A 23,381-nucleotide genomic window follows, 5' to 3' on the forward strand; every position below is an offset into this window, starting at 1 on the left:
CACTACCCCCATGGTCCTACCATCCCCATTGTCCCACTAGCCTCATGGTCCCACCACACCCATTGTCCCACTGCCCCCATTGTCCCATTACCCTCATGGTCCCACTACCCCCATTGTCCCACTACTCCTATTGTCCCACTACCCCCATTGTCCCATTGCCCTCATGGTCCCACTACCCCCAAGGTCCCACCATCCCCATGGTCCCACTACCCCCATGGTCCCATTACCCCCATGGTCCCATTACCCTCATGGTCCCATTACCCTCATGGTCCCACTACCCAATGGTCCCACTACCCCCATGGTCCCACTACCCCCACGGTCCCAACACAACCATTGTCCCACTACCCCCATTGTCCCACTACCCTCATGGTCCCACTAACCCCATGGTCCCACTACTCCCCATGGTCCCATTACCCCCATGGTCCCATTATCCCCATGGTCCCACTACCCCATAGTTCCACTACCACCATTGTCCCACTACCCTCATGGTCCCACTACCCCCATGGTCCCACTACCCCCATGGTCCCATTACTCCCATGGTCCCACCACCCCCATGGTCCCACTACCCCCATGGTCCCATTACTCCCATGGTCCCACCACCCCCATGGTCCCACTACCCCCATGGTCCCATTACTCCCATGGTCCCAGTATCCCCATGGTCCCACTACCCTCACGGTCCCACTACCCTCATGGCCCCACTCCCCCATGGTTCCACTACCCCATGGTCCCACTACCCCATGGTCCCACTACCCCATGGTCCCATTAGTCCCATGGTCCCACTTCCCCATGGTCCCACTACCCCATGGTCCCATTACTCCCATGGTCCCATTACCCTCATGGTCCCACTACCCTCAAGTTTCCACTACCCCATGGTCCCATTACCCCCATGGTCCCAATACCCCCATGGTCCCATTACCCCATGGTCCCACCATCCCCATGGTCCAGCGAGTACAGTAATTATCAAGTTCTCTTTTGAAAGTCTCAGGAGAATTTGTTTCCAGCCCCTAACCACTTGCTGAACAAGAACGTTTTTCCTCATGTCCCCTGTGCTTCTTATTTCCAGTCGCCTTAAATCTGTGACTTCTGCCTCTTGACCCTCTGCCAACAGGAATGGTTTCTCTCTGTCTCCTCTGTCCAGAGCTCTCATCATTTTGATTCCCACTATCAAATCTTCTCGTCTCACTACAGAATGGCCTTAGCAACTCCAATCTAGCCATGCAATTGGCATTCCTCATTCCTGGAACCATCTTCCTCATATTGTTCTCCACACTCAGTAATACTGTCACATCCTTCCTAAAATGTGCTGTGCAAAGCGAGACACGGTACTCCAGCAGAAGCAAAATCAATGATTTATACAGATTTCAAATTAATCTATTGTTTTCATTCACTCGTGACTCAGCCCAGGGTTTATTGCCCGTGCCTAGTTGCCCTTGAGAAGGTGGTGGTGAGCTGGCTTCTTGAAACCCTGCAGTCCACCTGCCGTCGGTCAATCCACAATCCTGGAATTCCCTCCCTAAGGGTGTTGCGTGTCTATCTACAGCACATGGACTGCAGCGATTCAAGATGGCAGCTCACCACCACCATCTCAAGGGCAATTAGGGATGGGCAAAAAATTGTTGGCACAGCCAGCAACGCCCACAGTGAATATTTTTGTGATATACCATCATTAAAAAAAAAATCCAGCATGGCCCTCCAAAATAAATCACCGATCTAAAAGTAGAAGTGCAGAAACACACAATTAATCTCACCGTTTCTTGACAGCGTGGGACAGAGTCTGCCACCTCTTGTCCAGCTGTTGTAAGTTTGACTTCATCGCCTTCACATTCTCTTCTGAGGTGGTTGGGTACAAAGCCTTGCCTTGCGTGACGATACTCCTATGGACCGACTCCTGGGACATCACCTCAGACTGCAGCTCCTGTGGGGACAGGGAGAAATACAGTACACAGCACAGTAATCCACAGGAAGACAGGTGTGGGGTCACAGCTCCTTGAAAGTGGAGTCGCAGGGAGACAGGATAGTGAAGAAGGCGTTTGGTGCACTCCTTTGACAGTGCACTGAATGTAGCCATTAGGAGGTCATGTTGGGGCTGCACAGACACTGGTTAGGCCACTTTGGAATGCTGTGTGCAATTCTGGTCTCCTTCCTATCGGAATGATGTTGTGAAACTTGAAAGGGTTCAGAGAAGATTGACAAGGATGTTGCCAGGGTTGGAGGGTTTGAGCTACAGGGAGAGGCTGAACAGGCTGGGGCTGTTTTAACTGGAGAGTCGGAGGCTGAGGGGTGACCTTATAGAGTTTTATAAAATCATGAGAGGCATGGATAGGGTAAATAGTCAAGTCTTTTCCCTGGGATAGGGGGGTCCAAAACTAGACAGCATAGTTTTAAGATGAGAATGGAAAGATTTAAAGGGGACCTATGGGGCAACTTTTTCACGCAGAGGGTGGTACGTGTATGGAATGAGCTGCCAGAGGAAGTGGTGGAGGCTGGTACAATTACAACATTTAAAAGGCATCTGGATGGGTATATGAATAGGAAGGGTTAGAGGGACATGGGCCAAATATTGGCAAATGGGACTAGATTAGGTTAGGATATGGACTGAATGGTCTGTTTCTGTACTGTACAGTTAGATGACTCTTTGAAGACTTGTCAGATCTTCTTAACTGTCGCCATGGAAACAAAGAGTCAGGGATGAGCTTATCCAGAGCATTTCATGGCATTTGAATTATTCGCTACAGTTATCAGAAACTCACATTTGATATATGTACTGCTAATGAGCTCATTTTGGGAGCTGTATCGGCCAGGAACAATGATGAGGACGATGGCTTCCACCTTATTTCTGTTAATCCAAAAATAGGGCAACCCATTCAGAGTCAGAAGGCTGAAGACTCCCTCCTGAGTCTAAACCTGGATGACCACATAGTGTTACACTGTTGAAGGTATATCTAAAACTTAAGCCATTAAACCGAGCCCTGGCCCTACCCCTGTACTCTCAGATGGATGCAAACAATCTTGTGATCCTATCAGAATAAGAGAGGAGGCTGTCTCCCAGTGTCTTGGCATATTCCTCCCTCAATGTCACATATTGTCTTGTCATCATCCCAACACTGCTTTGGTGAGACTCTCAATGTGTGTGCTGACTAACTGCGCTGCTTCTTACGTTACAACAGTGATTATGCTCCAAAGACACACCAGTGGCTCAGTGGTTAGCACTACTGCCTCACAGCAGCAGGGTCCCAGGTTCGATTCCAGCTTTGGGTGACTGTGTGGAGTTTGCACATTCTCCCTGTGTCTGTGTGGGTTTCCTCCCACAATCACAAAGATGTGCAGGTTAGGGTGGATTGGCCATGCTAAATTGCCCCTAGTATTAAGTGCACTAGTGTTAAGTGCATTAGTCAGAGGGAAATGGGAGTGGGTGGGTTATTCTTCAGAGGGTTGGTGTGGACTTGTTGGGCTGAAGGGTCTGCTTCCACACTGTAGGGAATCTAATCAGCTGCAATGGGTTTTGAAGTGCAAAAGGAGCCCTATAAATAAATTATTTTCTTAGATTTCCCTTTCTAACCAATTAGATATTTCCCTCTGCTGCTCTGCTTAGGCCACCAATAGACATCATCAGAATCTCATTACAGTGATGATGTTGTGCCTTAAAGAGGTTATCTTGGGTTTTTTTTTAAGTTTTAAGACTGAGGCGTTGAGCTGTCTAGTTGGAAACAGCTTGTGAAGCCTCGGTTTTTTTTAATAAAGTTTGAACAATAGAAGCAGCCTGAGTGGGTGTGGTCATGCTCGAGCTGGATCTTTAGCTTTCAGCAGAAGCTTTAGGGGTTGTGAGAAAGTGCCACATCTCTCTTTGCTACAACTGAAAGCTGGAGTTTTCTCTCTCTCAAAACTGTCTTTTGATGTTCTTTCCTCCTGGATTAGTCATGACGTAGAGGTGCCGGTGTTGGACTGAGGCAAACAAAGTTAAAAATCACACAACACCAGGTTTATAGTCTGACAGGTTTACTTGGAACTACAAGCTTTCAGAGCACTGTTCCTTCGTCAAGTAGCTAGTGGGGCAGGATCGTAGGACACAGAATTTATAGCAAAAGATCAAAGTGTCATATAACTGATGCGATGTATTGAACAAACCTAGATTGCTGTTAAGTCTTTAATCACTGAGAATGGTTGCAGGCTTTGATTCATTAATATGTACATTCATTAATATGTGCATATTAATATGTAGCAGCAGCCTGAAAGCTAGTGCTTCCAAATAAACCTGTCGGACTATAACCTGGTGTTGTGTGATCTTTTAGCTCCTGGATTAGAGAATTGCATGTGAGACCATCTGTATCTGAATTTGCCTTTTGCCAAGGGTGTGTTTATGGGATGTTACTATATTTGAACAGTTAATTAGTAATAATGACTGCATCTGTTATTCTGTTAAGTTTCCAGTGAAGTTATTCCAATTCCTTCTTTCTTTTGTTGTATTTTAACTATAGTGAATGTTTTGCTGGTAATTTGACCAGGTGAATTGCATCTGGAATGCAACACCTGACATTTACATTTAAATTAACAAAAAGTTAGGATTTAGATTATCTTCTGAACTTTTACGAGGTTTGGTCTAGACCATAACATCGCAATTGACACAAAAGCAGCAAAACATTCTGAAACATAACGACGACGGTTCCTCACCAAGGCAATAAACCGTGATCAAAATCTGCAAGTTCAGAGAAGGGTCTTATGCTTTGTGAAGGGCGCTAGTTAATTGTGTAGATACAGTGGGCAGCACTGCACAAAGGTTCTGAATACAAGCGCCTCACTCAAGCTGCGTTGTGGCTTCCCATTGCGATCTTGATCGTACAATCCCCCGGTCTCTGCACACCGATTGCTTCGTAAACACTTGCAGCTACACGCGGAACTTACCTTCAGAGCGTGCACTTCATTTTGCAGCTTGGCTTGGTCAGAAGGGAGGTAGGGAGACCAGGAGCTTGTGATTGTCTCGTGCCTTTCAAGCCAAGAGACGAAACTGGACAGGTCCTTCTCATACCTGATTCCGATAAAAACCCAAGTATTACAAAGCAAGGAAGAGCAAAGTACGTAATCCCCAGACCTCGAGATTGCAACTGTAAATTCAACAAAGGTGAACAAATCCCCTTTACAACTGCAGACCCAACTGGAGGTTTGCCACACCTCCAAGTGCCACACCTCCCCTCTCTCCCCAAAGCCCTGGAAACTTTTCAACGTCAAGTTTTCTTTTAGCCAATTTAGCTGAAAGAATTACAATCAAACCTGCCTCATCAAGCAACACACGATACTCATTGCGTAACATCCATGTACACTGCAGTGCTCTCAATTAATGTGTCTCAATGAAAAGCAGAGAGCCTGTGAATGGGTGCTGTTAAGATCAACTGATTGAAAGTGAGAGTTCGGTCTTCCTCTGAAGAAAGAATACCGTAAGATTTCTTTGGTCTCATGAGAGTTTGGCAGAACACTCGAGAATATTCAAAATATCTCATTGTGTCACAGTATCAAACAGCAAAGACCAAGTACATCCAACCCATTATTTGTGTCTTTGCTAACCCTTTGAAAGGCTTAAATACTTTGTCCTGTTTTTAATTCCTTTTGCTCAAATTCCTGTACACATTTCCTTTCCAGCATTTCACCAATGCCCTTTCAGAGAAGTAGTTATCGAACCTGCCCCCAATATCCTTCCACGCAGAGAAGGGTAAAACAAGGATTCTATTTAGTGCTCCACCCCTCCCCCATTAATTCTTTGGGAAATTGCCTTAAATTGATGTCCTCTGACTACTGAAACCCCCCATCCCCCACCCACCCCCACCAGTGGGACAAGTTTTCCTAAATCTAGCCAATCAAAACTCTTCAAGATTTGGACAATTATCGGCAATGCCCTCAGGAGCAGAAGGGAATGTCTCAAAGGTTTCAAACTGTCAGCTGGGCCACACGATGATAGAACAGCCAGCTGGCTTGTGTGTGTGTTTGTGTGTGTGTGGCTGTGTGTGTGTGTGTGTGTGTGTGTGTGGCTGTGTGTGTGGCTATGAGAGTGTGTGTGTGTTTGTGTTTGTGTGTGTGTGGCTGTGTGTGTGTGGGCTGTGTGGCTGTGAGTGTGTGTGTATATGTGTGTATGTGTTTGTGTATATGTGTGTGTGGCTGTGAGTGTGTGTGTATATGTGTGTATGTGTTTGTGTATGTGTGTGTGTATGTGTGTGTGATGTGTGTGTGGGGGTGTGAGAGAGAGACAGTGAGTATGGGGGTGGTTGGGTGGGTGGGTGTGTGTGTGTGTCAGAGAGAGAGAAAATGTGTAGATGAGATATATATATGTATGAACACTGCGTTTAGAGGTGTGTGTGTAGGTTGGGTAGGTGTGCATGGATGTATGAGAGGTGTGTGTATTTAAGAATAATGTATGTGAGAAAGGTGTGTGTCGATGAGAGGTGTGTGTGTATTTGTGTAAAATGTGAGTGTGTGAGAGAGGTATGTGTGCGCGAGTATATGTTTGTATGTGTACGAGGTGTGTATGTGTAAGATGGGTGTGTGAGAGGTGTGTGTGCATGTGTGTGAGTGTGTATGTGGGAGAGAGAGGTGTGTGTGGATGTGAGAGGTATGTGTGAGTGTGAGAGGTGTGTGTATGAGGTGTGTGTGTGCATGTGAGTGTGCATGTGAGAGAGAGGTGTGTGAATGTGAGAGGTATGTGTGAGAGAGAGGTGTGTGTTTGTGTGTAACGTGTGTGTGTGAGCATTGCATGTGTGAAACAGTGTGTGTGTGTGTGTGTTTGTGTGTCTGTGTAAGAGGTGTATATGTGTGAGAGGTGTGTGCCTATGTATAAGAGGTGTATATGCGTGAGAGGTGTGTGCATATGTATAAGAGGTGTATATGTGTGAGAGGTATGTGCATATGTATAAGAGGTGCATATGTGTGAGAGGTGTATGCATATGTATAAGAGGTGTATATGCACGAGGTGTGTGTGTAAGAAATATTTGAGTGTGAGAGATATATGTTAGTGTTTGTGTGTGTATGAGAGAGATGTGTGTGCGTGTGTGAGAGATATATGTTAGTCATTCTCGACAAAAGCTCTAACAATGGCATGGATGACAATTTGACGGTGTTACTCACTTCTGCCAGAGCAACAACAGGTCTTCCAGCACCACCTGTACTTGCTGGGCCTGATCTTGCACCCTCTCGTACTTCTGTTGCAGAGCGTTCAGTTCCTGAGCAGCTTCGTCCTTGTTGCTGACTCTGCGGACAGTTGTTGAGAGTGACGCCATTGGGGTTTTTATCTGCTCAATGGTCTGACAGAACTCCTGCAGCAGAGCAGAGCAGGGGAAACTCACTTCCAACAAAAACAACAACACCTTCCATGGATTGTGCATTGTCCATGGACATTTTCATCTACGGAATTCAGATCACAATTGCTGTTGTGCAACAGAAATATAACAAAATATGAAATCAGAGGGAATTTTTACAAGTGGAAGGATTTGAAAGAAAGTAAAGCACTGTAGAGATAAAAATAATTGAAAATTCCACTCTATGATCACATTATATCAGCGGTGAAATTTAAAATCCTTCCAACTCCATTAGCCAAGATACAGGAGAGTGCAGGTGCAGGTCAAACACAGAGAGAGCCAAAATGAAAATTAGTCAATAGGAAAAGAGCTTGAACAGGCCTTTTATATTTTGTAATGCAGCAGCCATATCTTTTATTCATGCACAAAGGCAGGTTTTAAATGGGATAGCAACTTCTGGAAGGGCTGTTACATTATTCAAGTGAGGAAGGAGATTCTGAATAAAAGTGCTGCATTTTAAAAATGCGGTATCAAAGGATTTGGCTTGTGTACACTCAGCCGGATTAGAGATACTCCATAAAGTACAATTGAGAAAATATAATTAATGTCTAATGTTTTTGGTTTCTGGTATAAAAGAAACACATCCCGAAACGGTATGGATAATAAGGTGCTGCTCTTTCACTTAGCACGCAGAGACTTGCGGCAGCTTAAGGGGGCAGCTCACTGACCACAGTCTCCAGGGCAATTAGGGCTAGACAATAAAAACTCATCTAGCCAGTGATGGCCCCATCGCTGTAGATCAATAATAAAACTTATTATTGCTGGATCCGTGAATTATATATGTTTGGGGCAACATAGTGGCTCGGTGGTTAGCACTACTGCCTCACAGTACCAGGGACCCAGCTTCAATTCCAGCCTCAGGTGACTGTCTGTGTGGAGTTTGCATGTTGTCTGTGTGGGTTTCCTCCCACAGTCCAAAGTTGGGTGGGTTGGCGATGGGAAATGTAGGATAGTGTAGAGTGGTCAGTCTGGGTGTGACTCAGTGGGCCTGTTTCCACACTGTAGGAATTCCATGACCAATGTGCAGGCTTGGTGGATTAGCCTTGGGAAATGCAGAAAATGGGAACAGGGTGAAACAGGGATGCTGGTCAAGGGGCTTGATGGGCCAAATGGCCCACTTCCACATTGTAGGGATTCTATATAGAACTTTGTGTAAGCTCTTGCAAGCCTCCTTCCAAATTATTTTGTCACAAAGACTTGTATTTCTCATTTTGGTGTCTCAGCCATTCCCCCCAAGCCGACCGTGCCCCTCCATACCTGGTGTGCCTGTATCAGCCGATTAGCTTCCTCTGCAGAGGAGCATTTGTTGCTTCTCCCCATCAAGGTGGCCTCTATGTCCGTCAGTGACTGCTGGACCTGCAAAAGGTGGGGAAAAAGAACAAAGGAAGTAAATACAAGATTGCCTGATTCAATAAAGCAAACATTTAAGGATTGATTTAAAGAAGACGAAGATTTTTCACATGCCTTCACTTTGCAGTAGGGTTTGGCATCTAAACCTTGACTGTGTCTGTGTGTGTGTGGGTGTGTATATATGAGTGTGGTGTTATGTATCTGTACGAGTGTGTTTGTGTGTGGATATGAGGGGTGTGTGTGTGTGTGTGTGTGTGTGTGTGTGTGTGTGTGTGTGTGTGTGTGTGTGTGTGTGTGTGTGTGTGTGTGTGTGTGTGTGTGTGTGTGTGTGTGTGTGTGTGTTGTGATGTATGTGTGTGTGCGTGTATGTGTTGTGTGTGTGTAATGCATCGTTGGTGACCATAAGGTGCAGGAGCAGAAATAGACCATTCAGCCCATCCAGTCTGCTCCGCCATTTAATGTCCTGTCCTGATAATCTTCAACTCCATGCCTTGCCTTTTCTCCACATCCTTTGATTCCCTTACTGATTAAAAACCTGCCGATCTCAGCCATGAAAACAGCCTCAGTAGCTCTCTGTGATGTAGTATTCCACGGATTCCCTACTATCTAACAGAAGAAATTCCTCCTCATCTCTGTACTAAATGTGTGACTCCTCATTCTAAGATGATATCCTCTGGTGTTAGAATTTGCCACGCAGGGAAACAATTTCTCAGCATCTACTCTGCAAGATCCCAGAAGCACATTTCAATAAGGTCACCACTCATTCTTCCACATTCTAGCGAGTACAACGACTCAATCTACTCAACCTCTCCTCATAAGACAGCCCCTCCATTCCTGGTATCAGCGTATCAATTTTTTTAACAAGCAAAAATTCTGTTTCCTTTTCCATCTTTTTGGAAGGCTATTAGGCTCATAGAATCAATGTGGAAGCATGCAGATGTTGGGGATCAGAGTCGAGAGTGTGGTGCTGGAAAAGCACAGCAGTTCAGGATCCTGATGAAGGGTCCTGCTCCTCAGATGCTGCCTGACCTTGCTGTGTTTTTCTAGCACCACACTCCTGACAGTTGGCCCATCAAGTCCACACCGACACCCCCTCTCCCCCCCCCCCATCACGAAGAGCATTTCATCCAGACACACTCCCTACCCTTTCCCGGGAACCCTGCATTTCCCATGGCTAATCCAACTTTCTTCTTAAGATTCTGTACCTAGGTACTTGTACCTAAGATGGCACTTTGTGTGGCAACATTACACACTTTTCCCTGTCCTCCTGTACTTATGTACTTGAGTACACGTGACAATAAATCAAATCAAAAATATAAATCAAATCAAAACCTAGCCTGCATATCCCTGGAAATGGCAGTATGGCCAATTCACCATAACCTGCACATCTATGAACACAATGGGCAATTTACCATGGCCAACCCACCTAACCTGCACAGCCCTGAACACTATGGGCAACTTAGCATGGCCAACCCAGCTAACCTGCACAGCCCTGAACAGTCTGGACAATTTAGCATGGCCAATCCGCCTAACCTGCACAGCCCTGAACACTCTGGGCAACTTAGCATGGCCAACCCGCCTAACCTGCACAGCCCTGAACACTCTGGGCAACTTAGCATGGCCAATCCACCCGAACCTGCACAGCCCTGAACACTCTGGGCAACTTAGCATGGCCAACCCGCCTAACCTGCACAGCCCTGAACACTATGTGCAATTTAGCATGGCCAACCCACCTAACCTGCACATCCCTGAACATTATGGACAACTTAGCATGGCCAACCCACCTAACCTGCAAATCCCTGAACACTCTGGGCAATTTAGCATGGACAATCCACCTTAACCTGCACATCTCTGAACACTATAGGGCAATTTAGCATGGCCAATCCATCTAACCTGCACATACCTGGGCACTATGGGGCAATTTAGCATGGACAATCCACCCTAACCTGCACATCCCTGAACACTATGGGCAACTTAGCATGGCCAATCCATCTAACCTGCACATCCCTGAACACTATGGGCGATTGAGCATGGCCAATTCACCCTAATCTGCACATCTTTGGATTCTGAGAGGAAACCGGAGCGTCTGGAGGAAACCCTCTCAGACACAGAGCGAATGTGCAAACCCCACACAGACAGTGGCCCAAGGGTGGAATCAAACCTAGGTCCCTGGTGCTGGAAGGCAGCAGTGAGCTAACGTGCCATCCCAAGCACTGCCCCCTCCAAAGCTAAAGATACTCAACATCCAGCAGCAACACACAAAGCTTCACTCACTGCTCGAAATCACAACCTGACCGAGTGACCCTGAAGCGTCAGTACCTTTTTGAGGGCCTTGTCATGTTTTTGGTGCAGGGAGACTTGGTTCTGCAGTTCGCTGCCCAGCTCCTGGCTGCGTTGATGGAGATCTTCCCACTGCCTGGATATTTGGGTCAACCGGGCCTTGACACGAGCGATCTCGCCTGAGGTGACAAACTGGGCCAGTTTCTGCGACTCCTCTTCCAAGCTCCTCATCTCTTTTGACTTCGAGACCACGGCATCCACAAGAAGCTGTGAGTCGAGAACAAACATTAGATCGTTGTCTGTCATCTTGGAAGAGAAACTATAATTTGCTGCCTCTCCTGTCTTGTCTGGTTAGGGTTCAAAGTGAAAAGGTCATACTGTCATACTCTTTATAACAGTCGGAATGTCTCCTACTTTGTCCTATTTTGTGAGGTTTTACTACATTACAGTTGTGATAAAGGTTATGTGATTGATATATATTAATATCTTTTTTTTAGTTATTATACAGCATGGAAACAGACCCTTTGATCCAACTTGTCCATGCCAACCAAATATCCTAAACTAATCTAGTCCCACTTGCCAGCACTTGGCTCATATCCCTCTAAATCCTTCATATTCATATACCCATTCAAGTGCCTTTTAAATGTTATATTTGTACCAGCCCCCACCACTTCCTCTGGCAGCTCATTCCATACACGTACCACCCTCTGTGAGAAAAAGATGCCCCTTAGGTCCCTTTTAAATCTGTCTCTTCTCACCTTAAACCTATGCCCTCTAGTTCTGGTCTCCCCCAGCCTGGGGAAGTGAACCCTGCGTAGTTACCCCATTGATGACCCTCATGATTTTATATGTTGCTGCAATTAAGATTGGTACCTTAATTTTGGAAAGCTTTTCCTCCAGTGGGATGGACCAGTCCTCCACATCTTTCAGCTCCTTCTGCTTTTCCACCATCCAGTGGCCCAGTGACTCGAAGCTTGCTGATAAGCTCGCCCACAGAGCCCTGACCTCTTCCAGATGTTTCACACTGCAGCAGAAGAAGGAAGGCTGTCAGTGAAATCAGGATCAATCAAGTAAAATAAATCAGCTTGTTGGTTCTTCAGATCTCGCCTCACCAGGGTGTTCAGTAGTCACATGGAAGAATTATTGGAGAAGTGGAGGTGTGGAAATGTGTGAAAGGTATCCACTGAGTATGACAATGTCAAATCCCCCAGTTAGTTATTATACAAATAGATATCGGGTAATTCGTACACTGGCTCTCAGCCCCTGACTAGGTTGATTTAACAATTTTCCCTCCAATGTTAATTCCCCTTCAGGATCCCTCCGAACACAGCAATGAGCTACAACCCTACAATCTCCATGGAACACTGTCCCTTCGCCATCCAGGGTCTGAGCTCTAGAATTCCCTAACTCACTCCATCCCTCTCTTTTCCTTAAAAATGCTCCTTAAGACACTCTTTATCTCAGTTGGAATATCTCCTTCTTTGTCTTGCTTTGTGACGTTTTACTACGTTACAGTTGTGATAAAAGGGTACGTGATTTAGATTAGATTACATTACAGTGTGGAAACAGGCCCTTCGGCCCAACAAGTCCACACCGACCCGCCGAAGCGTAACCCACCCATACCCCTACATTTACCCCTTACCTAACACTACGGGCAAGTTAGCATGGCCAATTCACCTGACTTGCACATCTTTGGATTGTGGGAGGAAACCGGAGCACCCGGAGGAAACCCACGCAGACACGGGGAGAACATGCAAACTCCACACAGACAGTCGCCGAGGCGGGAATTGAACCCGGGTCTCTGGCGCTGTGAGGCAGCAGTGCTAACCACTGTGCCACCATGCCGCCCACTAATTTATGTGTAGTAGCATCTATTTTTTTGAATTTAGACTTTAAACTAGTGGATACTAATCTACCTTTTTGAAGAGATTAAATAATTAACTAGGTCAGTCTTTCCAGAACCATGATGTTAAATTGTATGTGCCTCCTGGAGTGTTAATGGACGTTTGTTTATACTATGGGGTTTTACAACAGGAGAGAGAAAACACTGAAAGACATTAGTTTACTTTTGGAGTTAAAATAATCAAGGATTGATTATAGCTTTAAAATTAACCCAGATATAGTGTGTGTGTGTGTGTGTGTGTGTGTGTGTGTGTGTGTGTGTGTGTGTGTCTGTGTGTGTGTGTGTGTGTCTGTGTCTGTGTGTGTGTGTACGCACGCGTGCATGTGTGTCCATGTGTGTGTGCGCATACGCACGTGCGTGCGCGTCCGTGTGTGTGTGTGTGTGTGAGAGAGAGAGAGTGTGGCCAAAAAATTAAAATGGCAGAACTCATTGAAGTCAGTGGGCTAAAAAACTAATCCTTATAATAGACAACAGAAAGTTCATTATTCTAAGATTCAGGCACCCTGTGAATTTGGTCTTTTATTCTCACTGCCACATTTGACAAAATGTATTCCCCGAGATTAACTTCACTACAACTGGAGGGAGAGATTTACGACAAAAACTATATTTTTTACACACTTGGGCCACAAAACTGGGAGCTAGTGACTAAGTGGAGCAGAGATGATGTTAACAATTATGAATAGGTTCATTGGGTGGTTGAAAGAGACGGGGAATGAAGGGATATGGGATTAATGAGGGAACATGTGATGAAGAGGAGTGGAGGATTGGTTGAGCTGGATAACTGAAGCATTAACAAGATGAGAATTAACAATAAAACAAACGATCACGTACTGGCTTTGCAGGTTTGCCCGGACGTTTCCAGCCTTGTCTCTCAGCGTTCTGGACTGTTGCTGCAGGGACTGTTTACTGTTGGGACCCACTTTCAGGTTTTCCAATGTCTGTAAGAGACCCTCAGCCTGAGCTGCCTTATCTTCACTGTCTCTGCAAAGGGCCTGCGTGTACAAGAATGGGAAAGCCATCAGGAATCAACAGGCATGGGAAGCACCTCACAGAATCCCGTTGGATCCACACCAGCCCTCCAAGGAGGATCCCACACTCTAAGCCTGTAATCCCACAGTTCCCATGGCCAATCCACCCTAACCTGCACATCTTTGGTCTGTGGGAGGAGACCCATGCACATACAAGAAGAGTGTGCAAACCCCACACACACAATCGCCCAAGGCTAGGATTGAACCCGGGTCCCTGGCGCTGTGAGGCAGCAGTGCTAACCATTAAGCCACCGTGCCACGCGACATAGCTGTGCAACAGAAAATACCCCAAGGTATCGCAGAAATCCTTATAATTTTCCATTGCCAGGAAAAAGGAATTGAGTTGGAGTGTATCATTTTAAAGTTATTTACATAGTTATTTAGGCTGGATCAATCGATTTCTGTACCTCTACAGTTACTGAGACAAGGAGGGGGCTCGGTGGCACAGGGGTAGCATCTACTGGATAGTAATCCTGATGCTCAAATCCCATTTTGCCAGCTGGAGGAATTGACAATTCAGGTCGTGCAAGGTGGAATTGACAGCTCTGCTCGGTAATGGTGAGCCCTGTGAAGGGGCCACTGGTTGCTTTTATTTCAAAATCCTTTTGGATTCACTCGTATCCTCTCCAGGTGATTCTGTTATAGCGGGTGTTTCATCAACGTAAATTTACCGTAACGCAATCAGCAAATTGGGGACGTTGTTTCCAAAGCATGAACTTTGGAAACGTGTGTTGGCTGTAACACGATTTACATCGCCAACACTTGAAGCTCTGTTTCTAAAGCGCAATTTTTCTATAACGTGGGGTTGTATAAGAAAGCAACCATCACATTATAGAAGAACTACCTGTCCAGTCATTTGGTAGTGCAGATCATAGAATCCCAACAGTGTGGAAACAGGCCCTTCGGTCCAACAAGTCCAGACCAACCCTCCAAGCAGTAACCCACCCAGACCCATTCCCCCATCTTATATTTACACCTGACTAATGGACCTAGTCTACACATCCCTGAAAACTACGGGCAATTTAGCCTAGCCAATTCACCAAGCTTGCACATCTTTGGACTGTGGGAGGAAACCAGAGCACCCAGAGGAAATCCACAGACACGGGGAGAATGTGCAAACTCCACACAGAGAGTTGCCCGAGGCTGGAATCAAACCTGGGACCCTGGTGCTGTGAGGCAGCAGTGCTAACCACCCTACCTTGAATATTACTGGAAAAGTAAATCTTTTGTTGAAGCTTTGACAAAATGGAACTTTTCTCAGCAACACAAATATCCTTTCGAGGAGGAAATCTGTCATTCTGACCTGCTGCGGCCTACCCACGCCTCCGAACCCACAGTAATGTGTGAGTGGCTCAGAACCGCCCTCAGAAATGGCCCAGCAAGCCACTCAGCTCAAGGGTAACAGGACAACAAGTCTGAGCCGGCCAATGGCACTCACAGCCCATGAGGGAATTAATAAAGGACGGCACCGAATTCTCCCACTGCAAACGCCCACCTTGGCTTGCTCCAGCTCTGAGCTGAGGCTCTCCAGGCTGCTGAACGAGCGATCCGTGCCCATTCCGGCTCGGTTCAGGAATTCCGTCAGGTCCGCCTTCTCATCTTCGAAACGCTGCCATTGGTTTAGTGTCTCCTTCGGCACAAGGCAAAAGCAGCAGGTCAACTCTCGCGCCCACCACCCTGCCGCATCATCCCACCATGGCACTGCCATCTCTCCCATCGGCAAGCACCATCGACAATCACCAGGAAAGCCTAGCCTCCTTCCTGGGCGCAGCAGCACCACTCTCAGTGCCAACTCCCACAACTGGGCTGGGCATCACTGTGGGCCAGTAGCCCAGAGGGCAGAAAGGCCCTCGCTATGGGAATGGCTCAGGACCTCGCCTCCTGGTTTCCCCCTGAAGCCCCCAACTGCAAGGCTCGAGTGGGGGGGGCGGGGTGTGGGGGAGGGGTGGATGGGGGCATGAAGCTGCCATGTTTCTCAATGAGACATTGATCACCGCCTTCCATGGTAACTCCCTCGACCACTGGCACACCATGGTTGCATCGGGTACCATCCCTGGGGTCTCTCAAACCCACCACCTCCCCAGTGACAATGGGAAGTAAATGCATGGGACCCTCACTCCCCCCCCCACACCCACCATCTCCCGGTTTGCAGTGCCACCCCGGGCCTAGCGGTACCCAGGACTGCTCCTTACCTCCAGCTCTCTCTGCTGTTCATTTGCCGCTCTCTCGGTCTCCTGGAGGGCTGCCTCCTGGCTCTGCAGCTCCCCCCGGGAGGACGTAGAGAGCTCGGCAGCCGCATGTAACTCCCTCCCGCGGGCCAGGAGCTGCTGGGCCTCCCGTCTCCTCGCCGCAAGCCGTTTCGCTTGTTGCTGCAGAATCAACAATGCATTTAGATTGCACTGTCAGCACCTCGGAACGCTTCGACAACCGCGGGAACCGGATCAAGCCCAGGCCTCGTTGGGAGTTTCGAGCACGTCCAGATGGGAGGCAGGACGGTCCAGAGCTCAGGACTAGGAGGACTGAGGCATGGACGGCCATGTAGGGACAAGGGTTTGGAGTTTGGACAAGCTTTCGTAGTTCAGTGAACACAGGCATGTCGGAGGTTTGCACAAACTCGAACAGGGAGGGACGGGGTGAGGGCAAGATTATCAAAGGTCTTGGAAACAAGGCAGAGAATGTTAAACAAGGAAGCAATAATGCTGGGCCCGGAGGTCGGGTAGGGCAGCGTGTGCAGGAGCAATGGGTGAGCACGTTTCACTGAGGGTCAGTGGAGGTTCAGATGAGCTGAACATTACAGAGGGTGAAAGACTGGACACTAGCAGGGTGGGATTGAGAAGAGTCATGTTTGGAGGTTGGAGGAACATGGATGGGAGTTTCTATCTGCAGCTGGGCTGAGCCAGGGTGGAGACCGAAAATATTAAACATCTGCGTTTGTTTTTCGGGAATGAGCAGACACACCGGGTAACAGACTCGGTTATGAAGCATTTGCAAGACGACCCGCCTGTAATGAATGAGACTCAAACCCCAAAACAAATGGCTTCAGGCTCACTCATCGCTAAATGCCGAGGTTTATCGGTAATTCCAAAGACAATACATTCTGTTTCCACTGTAGAAACACACATCTCCCGTCAGTATTGCTTTAGTTGACTGCAGTTTCACTTCTGAGTCTGAATGTTCGAGCATCATGTTCTGCGTGAGCAGACGCATTAAGGTGTGTGTGGGGCGGTACTGAGGGAGTGCCGCACTGTCAGAGAGTTAGTACTGAGGAAATGTTGCACAGCTGGAGGGTCAGTACTGAGGGAGTGCTGCACCGTCAGAGGGTCAGTACTGAGGGAGTGTCGCACTGTCAGGGGTCAGTACTGAGGGAGTGTCGCACTGTCAGGGGTCAGTACTGAGGGAGTGTTGCTCTGTAGGAGGTTCAGTACTGAGGGAATGTCACACTGTCGGAGAGTCAGTACTAAGGGAGTGCTGCATTGTCAGAGGGTCAGTACTGAGGGAATGCCGCACTGTCGGAGGGTCAATGCTGAGGGAGTGCCGCACTGTCAGAGGGTCAGTACCGAGGGAATGCACACTGTCGGAGGGTCAGTACCGAGGGAGTGCCGTAGTGTTGGAGGATCAGTACTGAGGGAGTGCCGCACTGTTGGAGGGTCAATACTGAGGGCATGCCGCACTGTCAGAGGGGAAGTACTGAGGGAGTGTCACACAGTCGGAGGGTCAGCACTGAGAGAATGCTACGCTGTCGGAGGGTCAGTACTGAGGGAGTGCTGCACTGTCAGAGGATCATACTGAAGGAGTGCTGCGTTGTCAGAGGATCAGTACAGAGGGAGTGCAGTACTGTCAGAGGATCAGCACTGAGGGAGTGCTGCACTGTCGGAGGGTCAGTACTGAGGGAGTGCTGCACTGTCAGAGGGTTAGTACTGAGGGAGTGCTGCACTGTCACAGGGTCAGTACTGAGGGAGTGCCGCACTGTCGGGGGGTCAGTACTGAGGGAGTGCTGCACTGTCAGAGGGTCAGTACTGAGGAAGTGCTGCAATGTCAGAGGGTCAGTACTGAGGGAGTGCTGCACTGTCACAGGGTCAGTACTGAGGGAGTGCTGCACTGTCACAGGGTCAGTACTGAGGGAGTGCCGCACTGTCGGGGGGTCAGTACTGAGGGAGTGCTGCACTGTCAGAGGGTCAGTACTGAGGAAGTGCTGCAATGTCAGAGGGTCAGTACTGAGGGAGTGCTGCACTGTCACAGGGTCAGTACTGAGGGAGTGCCGCACTGTCGGGGGGTCAGTACTGAGGGAGTGCTGCAATGTCAGAGGGTCAGTACTGAGGGAGTGCTGCACTGTCAGAGGGTCAGTACTGAGGGAGTGCCGCATTGTCGGAGGGTCAGTACTGAGGGAGTGCTGCACTGTCACAGGATCAGTACTGAAGGAGTGTCACACAGTTGGTGGGTCAGTACTGAGGGAGTGCTGCACTGTTGGAGGATTAGTACAGAGGGAGTGCTGCACTGTCAGAGGATTAGTACAGAGGGAATGCCGTATTGTCGGAGGGTCAGTACTGAGGGAGTGCTGCACTGTCACAGGGTCAGTGCTGAGGGAGTGCCGCACTGTCGGGGGGTCAGTACTGAGGGAGTGCTGCAATGTCAGAGGGTCAGTACTGAGGAAGTGCTGCAATGTCAGAGGGTCAGTACTGAGGGAGTGCTGCACTGTTGGAGGATTAGTACAGAGGGAGTGCTGCACTGTCACAGGGTCAGTGCTGAGGGAGTGCCGCACTGTCGGGGGGTCAGTACTGAGGGAGTGCTGCAATGTCAGAGGGTCAGTACTGAGGAAGTGCTGCAATGTCAGAGGGTCAGTACTGAGGGAGTGCTGCACTGTTGGAGGATTAGTACAGAGGGAATGCCGTATTGTCGGAGGGTCAGTACTGAGGGAGTGCTGCACTGTCACAGGGTCAGTACTGAAGGAGTGTCACACAGTTGGTGGGTCAGTACTGAGGGAGTGCAGCACTGTTGCAGGGGCAGTAATGACTCAGAGTCATGCAACACAGAAACCAACCCTTCACTCCAACCAGTCCATGCTGACCATAATCCCAAACTAAACCTGTCCCACCTGCTTACGCTTGGCCCATATCCCTCCAAACATTTCTTATTCATGGACTTATCCAAATGTCTTTTAAATATCGTAACTGTATCTGCATCCACTCGTTCCTTGCCGGATGAAGGAGCAGCCCTCTGAAAGCTTGTGATTTCAAATAAACCTGTTGGACTATAACCTGGTGTCACATGTGACCTCTGACTTTGTCCACCCCCAGTCCTTCATAAAACAAAAGTTACTCCTCATGTCCATTTTAACACTTTCTCCTCTCACCTTAAAAGTATGCCCCCTAGTTTTGAACTCCCCCACCCTAGGGAAAAGACACCTGCCATTCACCTTATCTATACCTGTCATGATTTTATAAACCTCAATAAGGTCACCCCGCCACTGCAGTGATAAAAGTACCAGCCTTTTCAATCTATTTTTATATCTCAAACCCTCCAATCCTGGAAACATGCTGCTAAAGCTTTCCTGAAACCGCTCCAGTTTAATAATATCCTTCCTATAAAATGGCGATCAGAACTGTACTTATTTCGAAATCTTTAACTTGTGAGATGATCTCAGGATCTCCAGCGTGCTAAACCCCTCCCCCAGTGACTCTTGGTGGTAGGCTCCTTCAGGAAAATATTCAGACATCTCTTTGCAGAGACTGGCTCAGTACCTGGTAATGCAGGTGGAGATCCCTTGCTTCTTGAAGATCCTTGGAATCCATCAGCCGCTCCCCTTCTGCCTGCAGTTGCTGCTGGGAGTCAGTAAGCTGTTTCAAGATGCTCTTGATCTCGTCTGTGTGCTGAATGCATTCGCCCACACTGGACAACAGCTTATTGCACTGAGGGGAAGGTGATCGAGTTAGTTTTGAGTGAGATACAAGAGAGGAGAAAGTGAGGACTGCAGATGCTGGAGATTAGAGTCGAGAGTAGGGTGCTGGAAAAGCACAGCAGGTCAGGCAGCATCCCAGAGGCAGGAGAGTCGACGTTTCGGGCTTTCGATGAAGGGCTTTTGCCCAAAATGTGGACTCTCCTGCTCCTGGGATGCTGCCTGACTTGCTGTGCTTTTCCAGCACCATTCTCTCAACTGAGATACAAGACAGCCAAGTGGTGCTACATGCATGTGAAACTGCATGAAGTGTAAAACCAAACTGCCTTCAGACGCTGCCATATTTTAAACATATTTCAAAAATTAAATATACCTTTTTAAAGAGGTGCATTATTAATTTGTCGTGCGAGCTGTTCAGTTAGAGTTTGACCCACGTCATTAGAAAGTGCGACTTTTCAAAGCACAAATGCAAATGAGAACAAAAGAACTGGGAGCCAGGAGGAGGCCGGGGAGGAGAGGGTGGAGTGGATAGGTGGAAAAGGAGCTAGGCAGGTCGGACAAGTCCGGAGGAGGCTGTCCAACCCTTCGAGCCTGCTCTGCCATACAATAAGATCATAGCTGATCTATTCGTAGACTCACCTGTTCCACTTACCTGTGCTCTCACTGCATCCCTTAATTCCTTTATTGTTCAAAGAAAAAACTATCTTAGCTTTAAAACTGTTTACTGAAGTAATGTCAACCAATTCACTGGGCAAGGAATTCCATGGATTTACAACCCTCTGGGTGAAGAAGTTCTTGCTCAATTCAGTCCTCAGTCTGCTCCCCCTAATCCAGAGGCTGTGTCCTCTTGTCCTAGTTTCACCCGGCAGAGGAAACATCCTCTTTAATTCTATCTTATCTATTTCCTTCATAATTTTGTATGTTCCTTTAAGATTCCCCCTTCATTCTTCTGAATTCCAATGTATATAATCCCAGTCTACTCAGTCTCTCCTCATAAGCCAACCCCCTCAACTCCGGAATCAACCCAGTGAACCTCCTCTGCACCCCCTCTAGTGCCAGTACATCCTTTCTCAAGTAAGAAGACCAAAACTGCACACAATACTCTAGGTGTGGCCTCACCAGCACACTATACAACTACAGCATAACCTCCCTGCTTTTAAACTCAATCCTTTTTGTTATGAAGACGTGGAAGCACTATCCCTTTAAGAGAATTGAAAAGGCCGTGGAAAAGCACAGAGAGTACTGGAAAATTTAATACATAACAGTGGATTGAAACAACTAGCTAAAAGCTGCATTGCTAGGATACAAAAACAAATTTGAATTTGGCCAATCAGTTTAAATTATGCCCCAAGCTGCCAAAATCCAATTGAATGTGAAAAAAATAACGTTTCGACAACACTAAACTAATGAAATGATCTGATGTTTTGGGGTATAAATATCAGACATTTTGATCAGTTACCAAGAGTAGCAAAGAGGAGCTGACTCCAACAACCAGAGAGAGAAAGGTCTGCTTTCTTAAAGGGACCTTTATTTATCAAAGAGCTGTGAAGCAGAGTCCCTAAGAAGAAAAGAAGACAGAGGAACGTCTACAGGGGACACTCGGCAAAGCTGACAGGTGTTGAAACATGGGTCAAAACAAGGACTGCAGATGCTGGAAACCAAAGTCTAGATTAGAGTGGTGCTGGAAAAGCACAGCAGGTCAGGCAGCATCTGAGGAGCAGGAGCAGGAGCAGGAGGAGGAGGAGGCTCCTGGGATGCTGCCTGACCTGCTGTGCTTTTCCAGCACCACTCTAATCTAGACTGAGGTGTTGAAACATGATTATGTTTCTTTTGTAAATCATAATCGGGATTTTTATCGGGCCAGTATTGTAGAGGGGGAGCTAGAAGACAGGCTTAAGAGAAAGGTGCTGTAAATAATTGTTAGTTAATATTCTCTGTTAGACCTAAAGTTCTTAAATGTTTTACTTTAAATAGTGGGATAGTTCTTTGTCTCTGGAATTTTAACAGATTATATCACGGGGTGAATCTTATCTGTGTTGCTAGTCTACATTAGCAGAGGGGTTTACCCCGTATCATAACACTTCAGCAATGAAGGACAAAATTCCACTTGCCTTCCTAATTGCTATAATCCCTACAGGGTGGAAGCAGACCATTCGGCCCATTGAGTCCACACCGACTCTCCGAAGGGCATCTCACCACTTCCCCCACCCTATCCATGTAACCCTGCATTTCCCTGCAGGAAGCTAATCCACACCTTCCTGAAATCATTCAATGTTTTGGTGTCGGCCAGGTTCTGTGACAGAGACTCCCACAGGCTCAGCATTCGGTTTTGTATATTCACCAACCTGCTATTTTCAGGATGAGTCAGAGCACCTCTTTCAGGTTCCACCGAGGCAGGTATGACGACAGCTTTTATCTGAAGGGAATCCCCAAAGTAAGGCAACGAGGTGACCTTTCTCACAGGATGCTGTGCCATCTCTGTGTGCAGTGCCAAGCTGGAAAATGTGATGCAGCAGCAGAAATAATGGAGCTTTGTGCCTGCTGGGTATGATTGAGTTATCCATTTGGGTGCCAAGGATTCAGTGTACAGTTCTAAGCCATTGTGCAGCTGTGATTAAGGTGAAAAGATGTGCATATTTCTGCTCAGTGTTGAGATGAATTGGTGCATTCTGCTGAATAGGAAGCACCAAAATCTGGATATTTTCTGTTCAACTTTTTATTAACCATTTGGGACGGCACGGTGGCTCAGTGGGAAGCATTGCTACCTCATAGCACCAGGGGCACAGGTTCAATTCAAGCCTCGGGTGACTTCCTGTGTCGAGTTTACACATTCTCCCCATGTCTGTGTGGGGTTCCACTGGGTGCTCCCACTGTCCAAAGATGTGTAGGTTAGGTGGGTTACGAGAGTGGTGCTGGAAAAGCACAGCAGGTCAGGCAGCATCTGAAGAGCAGGAGAATCAACATTTTGGGCAAATGCCCTTCATCAGGAATGAAGCTGGGAGCCTCGGGGGTGGAGAGATGAGTGGGAGGGGGTGGGTGTGGGGCTGAGGGAAGGTAGCTGAGAGTGCAATGGGTGGGTGGGGGTTATGGTGATAGGTCATTTCCCCTCATCCCCACCTTACCCCAGTTCCAACCTTCCCGCTCAGTGCCGCCCTTATGACCCGTCCCATGTGTCCATCTTTCCACCTCTCCGCTCCACCCTCCTCTTCGACCTGTCACCTTTACCCCCACCTCCATCTACCTATTGCACTCTCAGCTACCTTGCCCCCAGTCCCATCCCCCTCCCATTTATCTCTCCACCCCCGAGGCCCCCAGCCTCATTCCTGATGAAGGGCTTTTGCCCGAAACTTCGATTCTCCTGCTCCTCAGATGCTGCCTGACCTGCTGTGCTGTTCCAGAATCACACTCTCGACTCTGATCTCCAGCATCTCCCTTTCACTCAGGTGGGTTAGCCACAGCAAATGCAGGGTTACTGGGAAAGGGTAGGGGGCTGTTCACAAGGTTGGTGCAGACTTGCTGGGCTGAATGGCCTCTTTCTGCGCTGTAGGGATTCAATGGTTCTGTGCTAACACCCACGCGATCAGCTTTTC

The 23,381-nt window shown here is 47.7% G+C and overlaps 1 protein-coding gene across 15 annotated transcripts in view; it reads right to left on the reverse strand.

Moving 5' to 3' along the window:
* The window catches only part of syne1b (spectrin repeat containing, nuclear envelope 1b), a 629,476-nt gene that overhangs the window by 423,108 nt on the left and 182,987 nt on the right, over positions 1-23,381 (reverse strand). For all 15 annotated transcript variants that reach the window (XM_087991586.1, XM_087991587.1, XM_087991592.1 and 12 more), the window contains 10 exons: positions 19,637-19,804; positions 16,091-16,267; positions 15,394-15,528; positions 13,702-13,862; positions 11,841-11,991; positions 11,007-11,234; positions 8,595-8,693; positions 7,108-7,295; positions 4,900-5,023; positions 1,749-1,915 (listed from right to left, as the gene is read on the reverse strand). In XM_087991586.1, the coding sequence (XP_087847712.1) occupies positions 1,749-1,915; positions 4,900-5,023; positions 7,108-7,295; positions 8,595-8,693; positions 11,007-11,234; positions 11,841-11,991; positions 13,702-13,862; positions 15,394-15,528; positions 16,091-16,267; positions 19,637-19,804 (1,598 nt within the window). The remainder of the gene's footprint in view (positions 1-1,748; positions 1,916-4,899; positions 5,024-7,107; positions 7,296-8,594; positions 8,694-11,006; positions 11,235-11,840; positions 11,992-13,701; positions 13,863-15,393; positions 15,529-16,090; positions 16,268-19,636; positions 19,805-23,381) is intronic.

Source organism: Chiloscyllium plagiosum, unplaced genomic scaffold (assembly GCF_037043375.1).
Source record: "Chiloscyllium plagiosum isolate Xiang-an unplaced genomic scaffold, Cpla_swu_hap1 HiC_scaffold_10, whole genome shotgun sequence".
Taxonomy (NCBI): domain Eukaryota; kingdom Metazoa; phylum Chordata; class Chondrichthyes; order Orectolobiformes; family Hemiscylliidae; genus Chiloscyllium; species Chiloscyllium plagiosum.